This window comes from Jaculus jaculus, chromosome 12 (assembly GCF_020740685.1).
Source record: "Jaculus jaculus isolate mJacJac1 chromosome 12, mJacJac1.mat.Y.cur, whole genome shotgun sequence".
NCBI lineage: Eukaryota > Metazoa > Chordata > Mammalia > Rodentia > Dipodidae > Jaculus > Jaculus jaculus.
Genome location: NC_059113.1, coordinates 58026245 through 58047841, shown reverse-complemented (window position 1 = coordinate 58047841; position 21597 = coordinate 58026245). Strand labels below are relative to the sequence as shown.

The following is a 21597-nucleotide window of genomic DNA, read 5'->3' as shown; positions in this document are numbered from 1 at the left end:
TTTGTTTTTTAAAAAAGATTTATTTATTTAAGAGGGAGAGAATGGGTATGTCAGGGCCTCCAGCCACTGCAAATGAACTCCAGATGCCTGTGCCACCTTGTGCATCTGGCATATTTGGGTACTGGGGAATCGAACCTAGGTCCTTAGGCTCTGTAGGCAGGCACCCTAACTGCTAAGCCATCTCGCCAGCCACAACCCCCTTTTTTTGCTTGTTTTTGAGGCAGGGTCTTGTTCTAGCCCTCACTGACCTGGAATTCATTATGTAGACTCCAGCTGGCCTTGAACTCACAGTGATCCCTTACCTCTACCTCTTGAATGCTGGGATTACAGGCATGTGTCACCATGCTCAGCACATTGATGTTTTGATTTTAATATTTATTTATTTATTTATTTATTTAGAGATAGAGTCACTATGTAGCCCAGGCTGGCCTCAAACTGCTCCTGCCTCAGCTTCTCAAGTATTGGTATTACAGGCAGGTGTCAACACACCCAGCTATATTTCTTACGCTCATAATAGACTCATTGATCCTTCCCCAAATTAGCAAAGAGGGAAACAGAGACATAGAAAAGCTAAGTAACTTGTTCAAGGTCATAACCAGTACCAGGAGGGGTCACAGCGGCACCAGTGTCTTGGCTCTGGAATCAGTGTCCTCAGCTACCGCGCATGGGGCGTGGTCTGTGCCTGGGGTGAGAGGAGCAGGGGAGAGGGAGGCCGGGCTGACTCAGCACAGTGAAGACTTCAGACGCAATGTCATGGTGTTGGGTAAAGTCCCCTCTTTATTCTCCTGTGCTCGTGAGTGTCATCAGGTTGGGGGACACCCAGCGGGTAGAGGCAGAGTGTGTCTGTCTAGGGAGATGGAGCCTGGCCCCTAGATAGACTTGAAGTTAGCAGTTTGTCTGCACTGGGACTGCTATAAGGCAGCCATTTCCATTTCATCACTCCAGAAATGCTGCTTGGGACCAGCTCATCAACACACAGGTGAAGCCACAGGAGGTCACACAAGCGTCACCCATGAGCTTTTCCCCCACTGGGCAGAGACAGTGGGGCAGGGAGTTAAAGGTCTGGTCCTCTTAGCCGGGGGGGGGTGAGCAGGAGATGGCCACAGGGCTGACCCACCTGGGTGGAAAACAACATGCAGAAGTGACTGTTTTCATGAGAGGTGTCCCCTGTCCCTGACATTTCCTTCCCACTTTGGCAGGCGCAGTGCTGTGGGCTACCTTCTGGCTGATTTGGACAAAGAAACCAATTCGGCCTTGGAGTCCCTGTACGGCTTTTCAGAGGCTAAGCCTCGGGAACGCCGGGAAACAAGGTCCCGGAGTTCAGCCTGGGAAGGCACAACACCCAGGTTCCTCAACCTGATTCCGCTGCTGGTCTTCAATAAGGATGAGAAGGGCAAAGCCAGGGACTTCTTCACCGGCCGGAAGCGGAAAATTAGTGGGAACATCATTCATAAGGCTTCCAATGTCATGCATGTCCAAGACTCCAAGAAGTTGGTGGGGTTCCAACTGGTAAGACATACTTCCTCAGAGTTCGTGGGCACAGGGTGAGCTGGAGGCTGTAGTCAGGGTCTCTTTGCCTCGGTCATTTCATTCTATAGACCAATTGGAAGCAAGTACCTTTAACCTCTGAGCCATCTCTCCAGCCCTCTGTAGACCAATTGGAAGGAAGACACTTTAAGTCCAGATGATTTGGCTGTTAGCAACAGTAAACATCCAAGACAGTCTTACACATGGGACAGATCTTAGGAGGTGACCAGTAGCTAGCTCATGGAGACCTCTTAAAGGACAGAAATGAGCCAGGCATTGTGGCGCACACCTTTAATTCCAGTACTGGGGAGGCTGAAGTAGGAGGATCACCATGAGTTCGAGGCCACCCTGAGACTACATAGTGAATTCCAGGTCAGCCTGGGTTAGAGTGAAACCCTACCTCAGAAAAAAAAAAAGGGTGGGGGACTGAAATGAGAGATTGAGCAACCTAGGTGGCAAGAAATTATGGGCTCTTTCAGATACTGATGTTAAAGGAGTGACTTCAGGGCTGGGGAGATGGCTCTTTGGCAAAATGTTTGCCCCATAAGCCTGAGGGCCTGAGTTTGAGTCCCCAGAACCCACATAAAGGCAGTGGGTGTGGGGGGAGTGTGCTTGTAATTGCAGGGCTTGGGAGATAGAGAGGGGCAAATCTACAAGGCAAGCTGCAGCAAGGGTAGCTGGACTAGCGGAAATGGTGAGCTCTGGATGCGGTGAGAGACCCTGTCTCAGGAAATAAGGCAGAGTGTGATAGAGGGAGACACCTGACATCAAACTCCAGCCTCTACACCTGCGCATACACAAACACACACACCTGCACACACATGTGGACACACAGCAAGAGACCCAGTCTCAGTAAATAAGGCGGAGTGGGATAGAGAGAGACACCTGTCATTGACCTCCAGCTTCTACACACACACACACACACACACACACACACACACACCTGCACACATGCACGCACAAACACTTGCACCACACATATACGGACATGCATGCACATATACAACTCACACAAAGTTATTTGTTTCCACTGTTTTTATTAGTATCTAAGATTCAAATTACTTCTTGGAACTCTGATTGGCCAAACTGGGAGACACTTGATCAACTCTTGACTAATGGCTAATGGAGGATGGGGCAGTTTTCCCCACAGCAGAATTGGAGGACAGACACCATAAGTGAGAAAGCGAACAGTCGCAGAGACACCAGTGTTCCCGTCAGTACTTGGCTTCATGAGACACTGTGGACTCACTCGTCTCTCCTTCTGGTCCCATTTTAGGGGCCATTCACCAAACAGTGAATTCCATTACTCTGGGCAAATTTTATCACCTGCAGGCCTCTCGTGCCACCTCTGGAGGATGTGGCCTACTGCTTGATGGTGAGACCTGGTGGATCTAGTCACAACTCTTACAAAAATGGCCCCTTATCAAAATCATGCAGCCTTCCAAGACTTCCTAGTTCCTTTCATATGGTCTGGAAGTGTCTCCTTGATACCCAAGTGAATTCCTAGATATCTGTCCTTTCAAGAAAGTTTCCAAGCCTTGGGCAATGAGAATGTCTGGAATGTACCAGTTTCTCCATAGAGCCCTCATCATTACATAATTCAAACACAAGCCCTACTGCTTACTAAATGTGGTTGGGTAGGATGGTATTTCAATCAACATTTTTTTTAGTGACATATTAGATCCATTAATGTCTTGCCTAAGATCCTGCAGAGAAGGAGTATTAGAATCTGGGCTAGAATCCAGATTTCTAGATTGTCTCTGCAGTGGGAAATGGAAGGACTCCGCAGGCAGGAAGCAGCACTCGTCAGGCAAACCCCAGATGTGCTGAGACCCCAGGAAACTGGTTCTGCTTCTTGCCTGATGGCAAATGCTAATAGGAAGTCATAGGAGTCAGCCTTAGCATCTTTCCTTTCTTCCCCTTTTGTCCTTGAGGCTTGAGGTTGACCTCACCAAGCTCCCAGAAGTAAGCAGAGCCCCATCCTTTCCCGGGCTTTCCATCCTGTTCGCCTGTGTGTCTGGCCTTATGTCTCAGTTACTTGTGTTGCCTTCCTTCTTGGGGAGCAGCTGTGATGGGACCAACAGCTTCAGCTGTGTCTCCTCTTTTTCACAGTGTTCAAATGACACCTCCGACTGTGCCACCTACACCTTCAGCTCAGGGCTCAATGCCATCCAGGAGTGGTACAAGCTGCACTACATGAACATCATGGCGCAGGTGCCTCTGGAGAAGAAGGTCAACATGAGCTACTCTGCTGAGGAGCTGCTGGTTACCTGCTTCTTCGATGGCGTGTCCTGCGATGCCAGGTCCGGAGAGGATCCCTGAGGACTGGAGGCTCTGCACCCCACATCCCTTGCATACACCTGCAGCTCCCCTGTAGGTCTTGGGAGCAAAGAGCCATCTCCTCACTGAATCAGCACGAGGGAGCTAGGGTACAGAGTCAGTGATCAGTGTAGGTGGCATAGAGTCACAACAGCCTTAAACTCCTTGAATCGCTCACCATAGCTCAGTCACAGAACATGTACATGTGCCTATAGCTTTGCACATTACTGTGGTGCGTACCTATGACCGGCAGCTACCAGTCTGTGGGGGAGGAAGGAAGAAGTTCCCATGTTCTTGTTTGTGAGCTATTCCACTTTGAGGTTACTGCTCCGATCTCTGATGGTGGGGTAGATGGGACATTCTGAGGAGATCTCATTGGTCTCAATGATTTATGTCATTCTTTTAAAATTCTAAGCCTTTCTATTTCTTCTATTATTATTATTATTATTGAGAGAGAATTAGTGCACCAGGTCCTCAGCCACTGTAATCGAACTCCAGATGCTTGTGCCAACTAGTGGGCATGTGCAACATTGTATTTGCCTCACCTATAAGTGTCTGGCTTATGTGGGATCTGGAGAGTCAAACATGGGCCCTTGGGCTTTACAGGCAAGCACTTTAACTGCTAAGCCATCTTTACAGCCCCCTTTCTGTCTATTAATAGACATATTGGTCTTTGCAAAAACTTGCAAAAACTGAGTGACAGGAATGATGTCACGCTAAGGTTTGGGTTCTAAAATGACATGGGATTCCTTCTCTGAAGATCTTTTTTTCATTCATTTGTTTGTCTCTCAAGATAGAGTCTCACTCTAGCCCAGGCTGACCTGGAATTCACTATGTAGTCTCAGAGTGGCCTCAAACTTATGGTGATTCTCCTTCCTCTGCCTCCTGAGTGTTGGGATTAAAGGCGTACTCCACCATACCTGGCTTGAAGATCATTTTTAGGACTGAGAATTTGAATGGTAAAGTTCTAAGTGAGAACTGAGAAAGAAGTTTGAGCATGGAGAAGAACTTAGAGGCAGGCATAAAGAGTGCCAAATCAGAACTGGGAATGTAGCTCAGTTGGTAGAGTGCTTGCCTGGCACACACGGAATCCCAGGTTCAATCCCCACCACCACATAAACCATAGTGATACATGTCTGTAATTCCAGCACTAGGGAGCTAGAGGCAGGAGGATCAGAAGTTCAAGGTTATCCTTGAATTGGATTGGAGGCCAGCCTTGTATACATGAGTCCCTATCTCAAAAAAAAAAAAAAAAATCCAGTGGTGAGAGGATTAGTAGGGAAAACAAATAGTCTAATTTTATGTCAAGGCATACCAACCTGGCCGAGGGGCCTTTTCATTTCCTCAGAAAAATAGGAAAAGTGAGTCATGTTCTCATCCATTGTTCAAAAGGTAGCAGACTCCTTCAATGCAGCCCTTCCAGACTTCAGCAAGGGGGGTGCCTAACCAAGCCCTTTCTGAAACATTTTCTTCCTCCATAGGAACTTCACACTTTTTCACCACCCAATGTATGGGAATTGCTACACATTCAACAACCAAGAGAATGCGACCACCCTCAGCACCTCCATGGGGGGCAGCGAGTATGGTAAGAAACCCTGCATGGAGGAGAGGCTGAGACACCTAATGGTGACCATGGTAGCAGCGTGACAGTCAGGCGCTTGGGCCTCTCTTCTCTCCATCTGGCCCCAAACTAGAGGCACACTTTCCCTTTCCTGGGCATCTATGAGCATGGATGCTGGCTCCTGTTATCAGCATGGGTGTCTGTTTCTTCTGTGACTTCTTTTCCTTTGAGAGAACCACTGCTGGGCTTCCTTCTACTGAGAAACTGCTCTGGTTTAGCTTGTAGCTAGGATGACTAATGCTGGGCAGGCAGCTTCTAAACAGAGTTAAACTCAAATGGGCTGAATAGAAGATTAAGCAGGTAGACACCCCTTTGGCTTAGTTGAGATGACAAATTCCAAAGTCAAAACCCAGCTGTGTGAGCTTGAGCAGGTTACTGCCCTTCATTTATATAGTGAGGACAATAGCAGTTTCCCCCGTAAATGTTATGCAGAGCACCACAATAAGCCCTAGTACGCATTCAGGCCACCACAAAATATCAGAGTCTGGGTGGCTTCAACACCAGTCATTAACGTCTCACGACACTGGAAGCTGGGAGTCCAAGATCAAGGTGCTGGCTTCTAGACTTCTGTCCTTGGCTCTTCTCTGTGTCCTCACCTGTCTTCTCCTCTGCCTCAAGAGGGCGCTGTGATGTCTCTCCCTCTTCCTTCCTATAAGAGCGTCAATCCTATCAAATTAGAGCCACACCTGTAAGACTTCATCTAACCTTAATCAAGGCACTGTCTCCTCCAGATGCCATCACCCTGGAGGCTCACGCTTCAACGTGTGGATCTGGTGGGGGGCAGGACACAACAACACGTACACTCTGAAAGAGGACATGCTGTTTGTCACCATGGACATTCTACCACCTGTGATGCAATCACTACTTCCAATGCTACCTTCACATTATTGCTGCTACTACTGTGATTGGGAAGGTGGGGACTCAGCAGACTGCCTTGGCTTACTCACAAAGGAATACCCACACAACGGGGTGTGTGTGTGTTGCTAAGGATTCAACATGCTAGGCAAGCACCCTGCAACTGAACTACATACACAACCCTTGGTTTTGGGAGACAGGGTCTCACTATGGGGCCAAGCTACCCTTAAACTAGTGATCCTCCTCTCTCAGTCTCCTAAGTACTAACATTGCAGGCAGACACCACCACAGTCAGTCAGACCTGACTCCAGCCAGGAGGAGTTCTTTTTTATGTTTTTTTTGTGTTGTTGTTATTACTGTTGTTTTTTTTTTTTTTATGAGAGAGGAGATTGGGAGAGAGAAAGGGAAGGAGAATTGGCATACCAGAGCTTCTAGCCACTACAATCAAGCTCCAGACATGTGCGCATGTGTGACTTTGTGTTTGCGTCACCTTGTGTGTCTGGCTTACATGGCATCTGGAGAGTCAAACATGGGTCCTTAGGCTTTGCAGGCAAGCTCTGTAACTGCTAAGCCATGTCTCCAGCCCCTAAGGAGTTATTGAAAGGTCCAACGCAAATTGAACACCATTGGATACGTACATATGCTCTCACCAGGAGAGGCAAGACTCAGTTAGAGGTGAAGCCTACTTTTGAAAGCCTGGCTTTGTCACCGTTCAGTCTATTCTTTCCAAGACTGGAAGGAGCAGTGACTCAGGATGCATATTTCAGTGGAAGAAAGCTATTTGGGACCTGAGAAAGAAGAGAAGCAGAGTTGTGCCTCTGTTGTGTCGGGGGTGGGGGGGAGTGCTATGTGACCTCCAGCACACAGCTGTCCCCTCTGGGCTTCAGTTCTCTTGTTTACAAATAAGAGAAGATAGATTAGCTCTTAATTTCTTTCCTTTGATTCCACATAGACTCTACTCATTTATTTATTCATTCATTCACCAGGCATTATCTGAATTATATGAATATCTGCTGAGTGCTGAGCCATTGTTAGGCACCAGGGGGCCAGCAGTGCAGGAGACAGGTGTCATTTCTGCTTTGGCAGAACTTTGTGCAAAGAGAAATGAGCGAACACCTATATAGTGGTGATGCAGTCACAAATCCTGATGAGAGGAAAGAGGAGGACAAGAAAGCAACAAAGGGAAGGACAGACAGCCTGGGCTCAGGATGAGGGTTTGACGTGAGCTAAGATCAGAAGGCGCGCACTGAAAGAGTTATTTAAAGATGAGAAGATCTGTGTCCAGATTTGCACGGGAGCAGTCAGGATCTGGCAACTACAAAGCCCCTGAGAGGAAGAGGAACTTGACCTGTTCTAGAATGAGAAGTAAGACTAGCATGCTTGGAGCTGACTGAGGAGGGCAAGTGTGGGAGATGAGGAAGGTGGGCCATATCATCACTGTAGCCTCGGTGGTGGCAGTCAGGTTGGTGCTATGGCATTCTCTATGTGCATGGAGATGAGATGCCACCGAAGGTGAGGCAGTGACCCCCGCCCCAGCACACACACACTTGATGACCCTCTGGCAGCTAGGTGCAGAATAGATGGCTGATGCGTGCAAGCAGGTCCAGGAGAGAGGCTGGGCCAGTTGTCAGACACACCGCTCATGGTGCGCCTCTTCCCTGGGTCCTGTCTGTAAGCAGCCATGGTGCTGCGGGTCCCTTTGAATGCTCAGCACAATGTCTTATCTCAAAGAACCATGCGGATTTGCACATCTCAGCCAGTTCCTTCATGCTTAGCAAGAACTCATTCTTAGCAAGAACAGTGCTACTGTGTTTGAACCCCTCATGTGGACGTGCAGTAAGCAAGTCAGGAGCCAGCCATCCCTCCCACGACTTCCAGTCGAGGGCTTGTCTACCACTCACTCGCTGGAAACGCATGGGTTTTGGAATGGAGCTAGGAATGTCTTCCTGACCCTTGACCACATCAGCATGCTCCGTCCTCCCAGGGCTGCAGGTCATCTTGTACATAAATGAAAACGAGTACAACCCCTACCTGGTGTCCTCCACTGGGGCGAAGGTGCTCATCCACCAGCAGGACGAATACCCCTTCATCGAGGACGTGGGGACAGAGATCGAGACGGCCATGTCCACCTCCATAGGAATGCATCTGGTAAGAGAATATTCTGATTGGCTCATGTTCAGAGACGGCGACAAGCCGGCATTTGGGGTGATGACTAAGGAGGTGGCACTGTGGGAAGGGGTGCTTGTCAAAGGCCGTGGCTCTCTGTTTTCTGATGACAGCCCCAGGTGTCACCCCCGGAGTTACGTTACAGTTCAGTGTCTCGTTTTCTGCGTGGAGGAGCAAGCACTGCATACCTTTTGGGGAAAAGACTTGTTTAAAATCATGCTCCAGAATTTATGGAACCTGTGATGGCGGCAAAGCATCAGACACTGACTATAAACCCATGAGCAATGCCAGCGGCAGTGACCCTTATCTTTCTAGGGTGCCCGCCCACAGGCATAGGGGTCCTGTCAAAACTGCCAACAGGCAAACGGAAAGTCATTGGGTTTTCAGAGGTCTGTTTAGCCCATCACATTTCTATCAGTTTTTACCTCATTCACCAAGAGCCCTTTTCTCCTCTCATGTCTTTAAACTTATCCTGAAAGGGCGCTAGGAGCCTGCACCAACCAACAGAACTTATTATTCAAATGTTATCTTTTTCTAATTTATTAGGAGAAAAACTGCATCCATTATAATTTTACTTGTATTCCTTTGTAGTAGCACTTTCGACCTGTATGTGGGGAAAACAAGGAGACAATTCTTTTATGGACGATGCACTCAGGTCTTTGTTTGTGTTTGTGCTTATGGTCTCACTGTGAGCTTCCCAGGCCTCAGCCTCACAAACTTCTCCTCCAGGGTGGTGGTTTCCAAACCTGGTTGATTGCCAGGCTCAGATGTACCACACCAAAATCCCTGGAAGATGAGCCCAAGAATCTATATATCTTATTTATTTATTTTTACCAAATTATAGTCACTATTGCAAGAGCTAGCTCACTAAGGCGTTTTGGCTTAGAAACTTGATTAATTCTGATATAGAGGTTAGGAAGTAATGTGGTAGACATTGAAGTTGGGGGGTCCATAAGAAACCAATAACTAGAAAGTACATAATTATCATAATCTTAGATGCTATGGAAGAGAAATGCACCTGGGCATAGTGGTGCACACCTGTAATCCCAGAGTTTAGGAGGCTGAAGTTGGAGAATGGGGAGCTGCAGGCCTTTCGGGGCTGCATATAAGACTCTATGTAAGAAGACAAAAACAAAACGTGTGTGTGTGTGTGTGTGTGTGTGTGTGTGTGTGTGTGTGTGTGTGTAAGAGAAAGAGCGATATGCAGGCTTCATGAGATCATGTCATGGGTCTTAGTCTATTTTCTATGTAAATGCCTAAAACTGGATAGCTTATAAAGAACAGGTTTTTGTTTGATGCACAGTTCTAGAGGCAAGAAAGTCCGGGATCACGGTGCTAGCACTGATAAGGGTTTTCTTGTTGCCTTTGTGACATGTAAAGGACGTCATATCAAGTGAGCAAGCTAGCCCAGATCTCTCTTTTTCTTCTTTTTAAATATTTTATTTATTTACTTATTGGAGAGAGAGAATGAAAGAGAAAGAGAGAGAATGGGCATGCCAAAGCCTCCAACCACTGCAAACAAACTAGAGACACATGTACCACTTTGTGTATCTGGCTTACATGGGCCCTAGAGAATCAAACCTGGTGGGTCCTTAGGCTTTGCAGGCAAGTGCCTTAACTGCTAAGCCATCTCTCCAGCCCTCTCTTTTTCTTCTTATAAAGCCATTAATGTCATTCTGAGGGCCCTGTCTTCATTTTACCTAATCTTAATTATCCCCCAAGGCCTTACATGCAAATATATGTCTTTGGGGATTATGCATCCAACACACAACTTTTGACCATGGCAGTGTATACTGATCTAGAGTGTTTTTGTTCAATGCAGGAAGGTGAAGTGCAAAGTATGCTGGGAATGCTAAGCTTGGATAGTAGAGATGATGAAGTAGTATGGTGGTGGTACAGGTGACATTTGTGGCTTTAGTGCCTGGACGAGGAAGCTATCAGGATAGTCTGGAAGTGGGAAATGCAAATGCTCTTGGAGGCTTGTCATGTGTGGCCTTTGTCCCATGGTTAGGACACTACTCAGGAGCTGGGCCACTGATTCCTCTGTTCACTGGGAAATTAGAAAACTCCTAGAAGGCAATATCGAACATTTTTAAAATATATTGTTGGGGGGCGGGAGAGATGCTCAGTGGTTAAAGCACTTGCCTGCAAAGCCTAAGGACCCACCAGGTTCAATTCCCCAGTACCCATGTAAGGCCAGAAGCACAAAGTGGCACATGTATCTGGAGTGTGTTTGCAGTGGCTAGAGGCCCCGGTGTACCCATCCTCTCTATCTGCCTCTCTCATAAGTAAATAAATAATATTTTAAAGTTTTATTTATTTATTTATATTTTATTAATTATGAACCTTACTGTATGGACAAATCATGTGTTGGTCCCATTATCCTCATGTTATCTTATATCTCCTCTTCCTCATCTGTTCCACTGAGGGCTCACCTCAGTGGGGTAACTGGTATTCACCATGGGGTTATGAATGCTGCAGTCAGTCTTTGGGGTGAGGCAATGCCTAAGGCCTTACTGATTTGAGAGAGAGAAAGAGAGTTGGAGATAGAGAGAGAGAAAGAGAGAGAGAGAGACTATGGATGCACCAGGGCCTCCTGTCTCTGCAGATGAACTCCAGACATAAGTACCACTTTGTGCATCTGGTTTTACATAGAAACTAGGGAATCAAACCAGGGTTGTTAAGGCTTTGAAAGAAAGCACCTTTAATTGCTCTGCCATCTCTCCAGGCTAATAGTAAACATCTTATTGTTTGTTTGTTTTTCGAGGTAAGGTCTCACTCTAGCCCAGGCTGACCTGGAGTTCACTATGTAGTCTCAGGCTGGTCTTGTGCTCATGGTGATCCTCCCGCTTCAGCCTCCCAAGTGTTGGGATTAAAGGTGTGTGCCACTACCCCCCGCCTTAGTCAACATTTTGACCCAACATTTCCCATGTGGTTTTCTCTGCACTCTGAAGAAGGACCTATATTTTGAAATACATCTTTCCCTTATTCTCTTTCCCTTTCTCTCCTTCTACCTCTGCATCCCATGTTGTCTACAAATGGATTAGAGTTAATAGGGTTTGCAAACATTCAAGAACAATTGATTCTGCCCTTACTCTCTGCTCAGAGGTTGGAAACACCCACCATGTTGTTAGGCAAATGCTTTCTGTACCAATGGTGGGTAAACAAAAACATGGTGAATTTTCTGCTACACCTAATTTGAGATTAGAGAATCAAAACCACAGAGCAAGTCCAGTGAGCACAAGGTCTGATTTATAAGCATCTAGAACAACAACAACAAAATCCAGGGATTACTAACAAGTCAGCTGGGGGTCACAAAGAATAAATTCAAATTCCTTCTTGTTCATTTTTCACATTGTTTGTTTACCTGGTTGTTTATTATTATTTTTTTTATTAGTAGTAGTAGTAGTAGTTTGTTTTTTGAGGTAGTGTCTCTCTTTAGCCCAGGCTGACCTGGAATTTACTATGTAATCTCAGAATTGCCTTGAACTCACAGCGATCCTCCTACTTCTGCCTCCCGAGTGCTGGGATTAAAGGTGTGCACCACCACACCAAGCTGTTTATTATCATTATTTTTTTCGATGTAGGGTCTCACTCTGGCCCAGGCTGACCTGGAATTCACTATGTAGTCTCAGGGTGGCCTCTAACTCACAGCAATCCTCCTACCTCTGCCTCCCAAGTGCTGGGATTAAAGGCGTATGCTGCCCAGCTTATTTTATTATTTTTGATAGGTGTGTTAAGCTGATAGACTTAGTTGGGCAATTGGTTAAGCAACTTTTATTTCATTGAGGGACTACATAACTTGACATGTGCAAAGCACTGAGTGTTCAAAGATGAACCCAATGGAGATGTTGCCTTTAAGAGGGGGAAGACGAAAGTCAGCATACCTAGGCTGGGATATAACTGAGTGGCTCCGCATGCCTAGCATCATGGGGTCCTGGATTCCGCCCTCAGCTACAACCATGCACACACACACACACACACACACACACACACACATTTTGTGTGTGAGGTACTCTTGCACATATACAAACATGCAAAGATAAAACTCAACATATCATTTTTTTTGGTATTTTTATTTATTTATTTGAGAGCAACAGACAGAGAAAGAGGCAGAGAGAGAGAGAGAGAGAATGGGCGCACCAAGGCCTCCAGCCACTGCAAACAAACTCCAGATGCGTGCGCCCCCTTGTACATCTGGCTAATGTTGGTCCTGAGGAATCAAGCCTCGAACCAGGGTCCTCAGGCTTCACAGGCAAGTGCTTAACTGCTTAAGCCTTCTCTCCAGCCTCAACATATCTTTGTAAGACAGTGGATATGTCCACATAAGCAAGAACCCTATCGTACCTCGCCTTAGTTCTTAGAATATAGAATATAGAATATCCTTAGTGAATATTGCATAGACTGAAGGATGGATGGACAAATAAAAATCCAAACAAAAGATAGTGGAGAAAGGGTCTTATTATGTAGAAACCCTGGCTGGCCTAGAATTCACAGTACAGCCCAGGTTGGCTTTGAACTTGCAGAGTTCTCTGCTTCCTGTGCCTAATGACAAGTTCTTAAAGAACAGGATCAGACAACTAGCGTCAGGAGAAGCTAATCAGGAAAAGAGTACAGCAGTTACAAAGGTGTCATGTAAGGAATGATAAACTACGTAGGGAAGCTTTTAAAAATCACTTTGGAAGCCTGGCATAGTGACACGTGCCCTTAATCTCAGCACCAAGGAGGCTGAGACAAGAGGATCAGGAGTTTAAGGCCACCCCAGGTACATAATGAGACTCTGTCTCAAAATAAATCATTTTTCTTGAAGTGCAATCAGTATGCTGTAGGCAGCACATTTACAGTAATTCCAGAGAGGAGTGATGAGGTCCTTCCTGGGAGCAGTGTTTGTAGGGATGGACAGAAAGAAGTGGGTTTTAGAAATACTAGTGGGAAGGTAACGGGGCTTCACAGCTGACGTTAGCAAAAAGAGCAGGGGGAAGTTAGATGCCTATTTTATTTATTTATTTGATAAAGAGAGAGAGAGAGAATGAATGGGCATGCCAAGGCCTCCAGCCACTGCAAATGAACTCTATAGACAAATGCATTACCATATGCATCTGACTTACATGGGTTCTGGGCAGCTGAATCTATGTCCCTTAGGCTTTGCAGGCAAGTGTCTTAATCACTAAACCATCTCTCCAAGCCTAGATGTATATTTAGGTCCTGATTAGACTGTGGAGTGGATGACCCATGTCAGGCTCAGATTTAAGGCATTATTAGAGAACGAGTGTACTTAGAGAGAATACCTTTGGGAAAAAAACAGATGAAATTAAGATGCCCAGTAGATAGAAAGATAGATACTGTGAACTTTGAGCTCTGAAGAAAGTCTGGGAGGTGACTCTAGACTTGGAAATAAACACAAGTCCCGAAACAGAACCCTAAACATGAGCATGTTTAGAGGCTGAGCCAAAGGCAAATGGAGTGACGGAGGCAGGGAAGGAGGAGCAGAAGCCAGAAAGAGCTGGTGTCAGATGAACCACAGAAGGGACCTTCATGCAAGGTGCGGTGCGCCCAGCGCCCGTGCAGCTGACTGGTGAAGCAAGGTAAAGGAGGAGGTCTCCTCTGAGTTTGGCAAGGGACGGGGCTGGAGATCTTTGTCAGAGAAGTTTGCAGGGGAAGGAGCGGCACTGAAACCAAAGTACAATGGGTTCAGTGGGAGTTGAGGAAGTGAAAAGCGTGGACCATTCACTCCTGGAGGTGTGGCCTGAGTCATGGAGCATTGACTTTGCAAAGCCCACTCTACATTTTTATCTTAAAGCATCATCACAACTTTTTTTTTTTTTTTTTACAAATAGATGTATCTAAGGGATGAAAAAACAATGCTACTTCACAGCTGATGGGAACTCAGTGAGGCAATGTGCGTGAAACACTTGTGCCGCAAGTCCTGCTACACGCCTGCATGCAGTGCCCAGAGAACACTGGTTATCCCCGTGCACAGTTAAGAAAAGATGTGGGCTGGAGAGATGGCTTAGTGGTTAAGCGCTTGCCTGTGAAGCCTAAGGACCCCGATTTGAGGCTCAATTCCCCAGGTCCCACGTTAGCCAGATGCACAAGGGGTGCATGCGTCTGGAGTTCGTTTGCAGTGGCTGGAGGCCCTGGCGCACCCGTTCTCTCTGTCTCTATCAGCCTCTTTATGTCCCTGTCACTTTCGAATAAATAAATAAAAATAGCTAAAAAAAAAAAAAGAAAAGAAACGATGTGAGGTCCAGGCATGGGAGTGAAGGCCTGTGATCCCAGCACTCAGGAGGCAAAGGCAGGGACAGGAAGGTCACGAGTTTGATGTCAACCTAGACTGCGTATTGAGGTCCAGGTCAGCCTGGGATGCATAGTGAGACCCTGTGGTAAGGAAAGGTTTTTCTTATCTTCTTTTTAAAAACATTTTTTAAAATTTATTATTTATTTACTTGAGAGAGTAAGAGAGAAAGAGTGAGAATGGGCATGCCAGGGCCTCTAGCCTCTGCAAACAAACTCCAGACACATGTGCCACTTTGTGCATCTGACTTTATGTTGGTACTGGGAAATTGAACTGGGGTTGTTAAGCTTTGCAGGCAAGTGCCCTAACCACTGAGAAATATCTCCAGCCCTAGCTTTAGCTTTTATGGTATTTTTTGTCCCAGTGAAAAACAGCAAATAAGGCAGAGTTACAGTTTTATTTTCCTCTTGTTGGGGTTTCCCAATTTGAAATCAGACACTGTTCTGAGTTCTACAGCTACATTAGTATTTCATTTAATACCACAGCTGGTTAAATTTCTTTTCTACAGGATGTAAAATAAAGACTGAATATATTTCTTCCTCTAAAAGATTCTAAAAATTAGCTTAATTCATTTTCACCAATAATTGGGAATATGCTTTTTAATCATGCACAGGTAGCATTTGTAACATATGGCAGAATCAAAGCAAAAGAAAAAAGGTGAAGCCACTTGTATGTGCTACTTTTCTCATTGCTGTGACAAAGTCCCTGGCAAATGCGACTTCAGGGAGGAGCAGTTTGGTTTGGTTCACACTCTGAGGGTTCAGTCCATCATGGAGGGTGGGGGCATGCTGGCCAGAGCCTCTCTGGCAGTGGCATCAAGAGTGTGAGGCACTGATTACACACTGCCCACAGTCAGGAAGCAGGGAGAGATGAATGCTGGTGCGAGCTCACGTTCTCACTTAGTAAAAATTTTCATTCTCTCCAGCCCATGAACTGGGGCTGCGCACATTCAGAATGAGTCTTTCCCCCTCAGCTCAAAGCCTCTGGAGACACCTCGGAAACAGTCCCTGAGGTGTGTCTCCCACGCGCTTCTCGGCTTGATGTGAGCGAAGAGGGTGAGTCGTCAGCACGCCACCCATAGTCCCATGCAGTGCAAAGCCCTCCCACCCTGTTTTCTCACTGCAGAATGGGCCTCTCTTCTTTGTTCTGTTATAAAAGTGGAACTCTAGAGCCATTTAATTTCAATGGCAGTGAAAACATTTTGTTGTATAAATGTACAGTTAATCATCATAAGCCGAATTCCTTGGGTATGCCATTGTGAGGGAAATTGGTTCCAAGATGCCTCAGTCATATTTGCATATGTTTTCCTCTATCTTTTAAATAATGCCTATATTACTTATAATACCTAACATCTACTACTATATAATTGTTATGCAAATAGTTGTTAGGCCATGTTATTTACAGGGTAATCTTAAGGGAAAAGTCTGTACATGTGCAGTAATGATATATCTTGTGCACATATGTGTTTGTGTGTGTGTGGGTGTATGCATGTGCATGCACATGTGTGAGCATGAATGAGCTTGTGGAGGTCAGAGGTCACGTCAGGTGCCTTCCTCAATCTCTCTCCACCATGGTTTTGAGACATCTCAGTGAACCCGGAGCTCAACAATGCAGCTATATTAACTAGCCAGAGAGCCCTGGGAGCCTCCTGTCTCTGCTTCTCCACTGCTGGGATTAAAGGCCAGCACTGCCTCATCTGGCCTTTTTAAAAAAATTTTTTATTTTTAGTTATCTATTTGATATATATATTGAGAGAGAGATGGGGAGAGAAAGAATGGGCACACCAGGACCTCCAGCTGCTGCAAACAAATCCCAGACTTATGCACCACTTTATCATCTGGCTTACGTGGGTACTGGGGAGTTGAACCTGGGTCCTTGGGCGTTGAACCTGGGTTCTTGGGCTTTGCAGGCAAGCACCTTCACTGCTAAACCATCTTTCCAGACCTCATCTGGCCTTTTAAGTAGGTGCTGGGCATCTGAACTCAAGACTTCATGCTTGCACAGAAAGCATTTTATCTACTGAGCCATCTTCCCAGAGGTATAATTTAAAAACGGATTTTAAATTTATAATTGTTTGAAGTTATAGATGTAAAAAGGCCACCTGTCTAGTTTGTTTCATGTCTAATTTAACTTACTGCGGTACTAGAGAATTAAATGCAAAGTCTCAGGTATACTAGGTAGGCTCTCTACTATTAAACTATATCATCACATTCTTTTTATTAATAATTATTATTATTATATTTAATTTTATTTTGAAATAGGATTTCACAATGTAGCCCAAGCCAGACTCAAACCCACAATCCTCCTGCTTCACCCTCCCAAGTATCTGGGATTATAGGCAGGCATCACCATGCCCAGCCCAATTGTATACTTTTAATTACACATTCAGTGTCTACATTTTCTGAAATGAAGTTCCTCCCACTATTGAATTCAGACACATGCCTGTTGGTTTGAAGTGAATCAAGAGGAAGGTAGAACTTGAAAGTAATCTGAGACCAATTAAGGAACACTTCGAAAGCTAAACTGGTGCGTTTGCAGTGAATCATCAAGCGAGGAGAAACACTGATAGAACCAGATCTGTGATTCAGATGGGAGAGAGGTGAGGGGGTGTGTGGAGGAGGAACCAAGGAAGGGAAAGTGTGGGGGCAGGAGGACAGCTGTGTGACTTTCAGTAATGCAGGCCAGGGAGGATGTGAATTGGATCACAGTGAAAAAGAGTGAAGAGCTCTAGCTAATTCAAAAGATGCTCTATACCGCTCTTGATGACTGGAAATAGTAAAGGAGAGAAATTTCTAGAATGAGGCTTGGGGTTTCTAGCTTGGACAGTGGGAGGGATCGGGCTGTCATTAGCTCATATGAGCAGGCTTTGGTGGGTGGAGGAGATGCTGAGCTCAGGTTTAGGCACCCATCACTTAGCTTTGGCTACATATGAGCTATCCAAACGTAAGTGGCTTCAAACAACCACCAATGATTAGGTCACAGTCTGTAGGTTAGGGCTGTGGGCTAGGTTCTTCTGGGCAGTTTCTCTCATCCAGACCAGACTCAGCTGACCTCAGCCAGTCCTGGCTCTCTTAGTCCTCCTCCTGTGGCCTCTCCTCTCCAGATGGCTGGCTTGGACTTGTTCACATGTGACACAGGTTCCAAACTCGACAAGAAAAGACATGTTCCCATGTGCAAGCACTTGTAAGCATCTACTGGTATCGTTCTTCTTAATGACCCACCGGCCAAGAGTCAAGTCACATAACTGACCCAGATTCAAGGGGTAGAAAATAAACTTTATTTCTTGATGTGGCAGGATCTGGCAAAAATTTTGCAAGTTTCCTCAGATATATGTTTAAGGTATTCACTGGACACCTAAACGGAAATGACCAGTGATCACTTTGGTCTCAGCAGAAAGATTTGGGCTAGAGGTCGTATTTGAAGGCATCTGTCATTCATGGTGCTCTGTTGAGAGTGGATGAGGTCGTGACTAGAAAACGCACTTCTTTTAATGATTAAAACTCGTCCTTGTAGGGAACTTACTCTGCACCAGGCATTGTGCTGTACCCTTTGCTGGCATTGGGCTCAGTGAGGTCTCACAGTAGTGAGTTGAGGCACAGAAGTGAGGGGAGAAGCTCCGGATTGGAACCCCAGCTCTCCTTCTTACCAGTTACACGTGAGCCATGTACTTTGACCAAAATTTCTCTCTCTCTCTCCATTGGAATAATATTCATTCTTGGGAAAATGTCAAGCGTTACAGTTTTTAAAATTTATTTATTTGTATGCGGGGAGGTTTGCACACATGTGCATATGCATGTGGCCTCTTGCCACTGCAAACGAATTCCAGGGGAGGGAGGGAAGAAGGGAAACATGAAGGAAGGAATTTCTAGGGTTTTTTAAAATTAATTAATTTATTTATTTGAAAGTGACAGACAGATAGAGAGAGAGAGAGAATGGGTGCACCAGGGCCTCCAGCCACTGCAAATGAACTCCAGACACGTGTGCCCCCTTGTGCATCTGGCTAACGTGGGTCCTGGGGAGTCAAGCCTCGAACTGGGGTCCTTAGGCTTCACAGGCAAGCGCTTAGCCACTAAGCCATCTCTCCAGCCCATTATAAAATTCTTGTTCATGAAGAAACTTGGGCCGGGTGTGGTGGCACATGCCTTTAGTCCCAGCACTCGGGAGGCAGAGGTAGGAGGATCGCCATGAGTTCAAGGCCACCCTGAGACTCCATAGTGAATTCCAGGTCAGTCTGGGCCAGAGTGAGACCCTACCTCGAAAAACAAAAAAACAAACAAACAAAAAAAAAAAAAGAAACTTGGGCTCAGGCAGATCATATGATCCAATTCAGGGCAGCACAGTTGGAATCTGAATCCAGCCTCATTACATTTCCATGGGATCATATTTCTGACCCCTGAGCTTGCTTGACACTACTGCCTATTTAGAAAGTTGGCCACTGACCATAGTGTTGTTTATCAATAGGTAGCTCTTCAGGAGGGCTCAGAATCCAACCACATATGCATGTGGTCAGAGGAGATGGTTAGGGTGGGGTATACAAAGAGCCCCTGAGGCAGCCTGGAGTCTCAAAGCAACCAAAAGACTCTTCAACACGGAGTCCCTACTGAACAGGCTTGGGAAAGGCACCCTCCATCTCCTCCATCCCCAGCGCACTAGCCTTTGTCTGCAGAAGCCCACCAAGGGAAAGAAGGATTCCACATAGGCCAGGGCAGGACCTGGTTTTCAATGAGAAGCCCAGGGCACGGTTTGGGCCAACTGACTTTGTACTACAGAGCAAGTCTTTTACTTCAAGGAAGTTTTAATCAGAAACGCCCAACAGTGAAAACAAGAAAGCAGAACCACTCAGACTGAGCTGGGAAGCCAACTTGCTTACTGCCCACCCTACTGTGGTAGCCCTAAAACAAGATGCAGGCGGAGCATGGCTTCATCCCTGTGGCAGGAGACTCAGCTCTGCCTGGCCACTTGTGCAGCCTGCAGAGTACATTCCTGTTTAGTGGAGTTGAGATCCTGACTTTCACCGTAGAAGAATGTCAGGGTGGGTTAGTAGAAAACAGAGTTGGGGTGGATTTTTTTTTTTCATTTATTTATTTTTGAGGTAGGTTCTCACTCTATCTTAGGCTGAACTGGAACTCACTCTGGGGTCTTAGCCTTGAATCCACAGCAGTCCTCCTACCTCTGTCTCTCCAGTACTGGGACTGAAGGCATGCTCCACCATGCCTGGCTTGGGGTTTGTTTTTAAAAGATGGTACTTAGGGGTTGGGGAAATGGCTCAGCAGTTCAGAGCACTTGCTGCATAAGAGCCTTAATTTGATCCTCCAGCATCCATGTAAATGTCAACAGGGCCACAAAATGTCTGTAACCCCAGTCTTATGTGGAGGTAGAAACTGTAGAATGGCTGAGGCTTGCTGACTGAAAAAAAAAAAAAAAAAAGGCATAATTGGCAGCTCTGGCTTGAGTAAGACTCTGTCTGAAGGAAATAGGCAAATGAGTGAAAAGAGGGAGACACCTGACTTCTCTAACTCTGGCCTCAGCACCATGAGCACAAGGCACACACATCTGCACACACACTATAACACATCACATCACACACCACACATACTACACATGCATGTACCAAAAATAACAAAATAAATAAGTAAGAAAGATCTAATACAGATATATGAATGGGCAAAGAGAGAGAGGGGAAGGGGAACTTAAGAAAAAGACATCAGTACACTGAAATGCAAAAACAATAAGTTGGGAGGGGGGCTGGAGAGATGGCTTAGCACTTAAGGTGCTTGCCTGCAAAGCCAAAGGACCCAGGTTCAATTCCCCACTACACATGTAAAGCCAGATGCACAAGGGAGCAGTGCGTGTGTGTGGAGTTTGTTTGCAGTGACTAGAGGCCCTGGCATGCCCGTTCTCTCTCTATATGTATATCTGCCTCTCTCTCCCAAATAAATGAATTTTATAGATACACATAGATGATATAGATATAAATGATAGACATAATATTGGCAGTTGCCCTGTGTGGGAAGAGCCTGGTCTAGGTGAGCACCTCACACACGAAGGAGTGATCAGGATGTTTTTAACCCCAGATGGTGGGAGAAGGCCGGGACTGGCTCTCACCACGGAAGCCTTGGTAGCGTCATTGCCTCCTCCCCTGCGTACTTTCCAGCCTTGAGACACTGCTCTGCCTGGGCTTCCCCTGAGCACACTTCCTCCCTTTAAAGAGGAATGATAAAGATCTCCCTGTGCACCTGTCAGCTCTTCTTCCTCTGGATTCTGAGAGGGAAGTGTGCTAGTTAACTTTATGTCACAGTGAATAAGTACCCTAGAAAAGCTACATCAGAGAGAAAAGATCTGTTTTAGTTCAATCCCTGGCCACCCGGCCCTGCACGTTCTGCCTGTGGTGAGGCAGGCCATCATGCAGTAGGAGCTTGTGTCGAAGACTGCTCACCTCATGACAGCCCAAAAGTACAGAGAAGGGGCGGAAAGAAAGGGCAGAGGACAGGGTACAGCCTTCAGAGGCATGTCTTTAGTGACCTACTTCCCCCGACTAGGCAACACCTCCTAATCTCCCACCACCTCCCCGTCTTGCCACTCATTATGACTCCATCAGAGGATCCATCCACTCATGAAGTGTCAGCCTTCATTATCCAGTCAGTTCCCAAAAGCTGACAAACGAGCTTCTCGCCCATGAGTCTGTGGGAGACAGTTCTGTAAGGTTTGGGAGTGACCAAGACCTCACAAACCACTCTGAGGCCTAACAAGTTCATATTACAACCACACCACCTGGGTGGATCAACACGAGCCCTGCATTACACACATATATCCA

At 46.1% G+C, this 21597-nt stretch overlaps 1 protein-coding gene across 1 annotated transcript in view; it reads left to right on the top strand.

Annotated features, from left to right (window-relative positions):
• The window catches only part of Scnn1g (sodium channel epithelial 1 subunit gamma), a 36725-nt gene that overhangs the window by 4542 nt on the left and 10586 nt on the right, over positions 1-21597 (top strand). Inside the window, exons 3-6 of the mRNA XM_004670204.2 lie at positions 1200-1509; positions 3640-3830; positions 5328-5431; positions 8307-8470. Coding sequence (XP_004670261.1) covers positions 1200-1509; positions 3640-3830; positions 5328-5431; positions 8307-8470 — 769 coding nt within the window. The remainder of the gene's footprint in view (positions 1-1199; positions 1510-3639; positions 3831-5327; positions 5432-8306; positions 8471-21597) is intronic.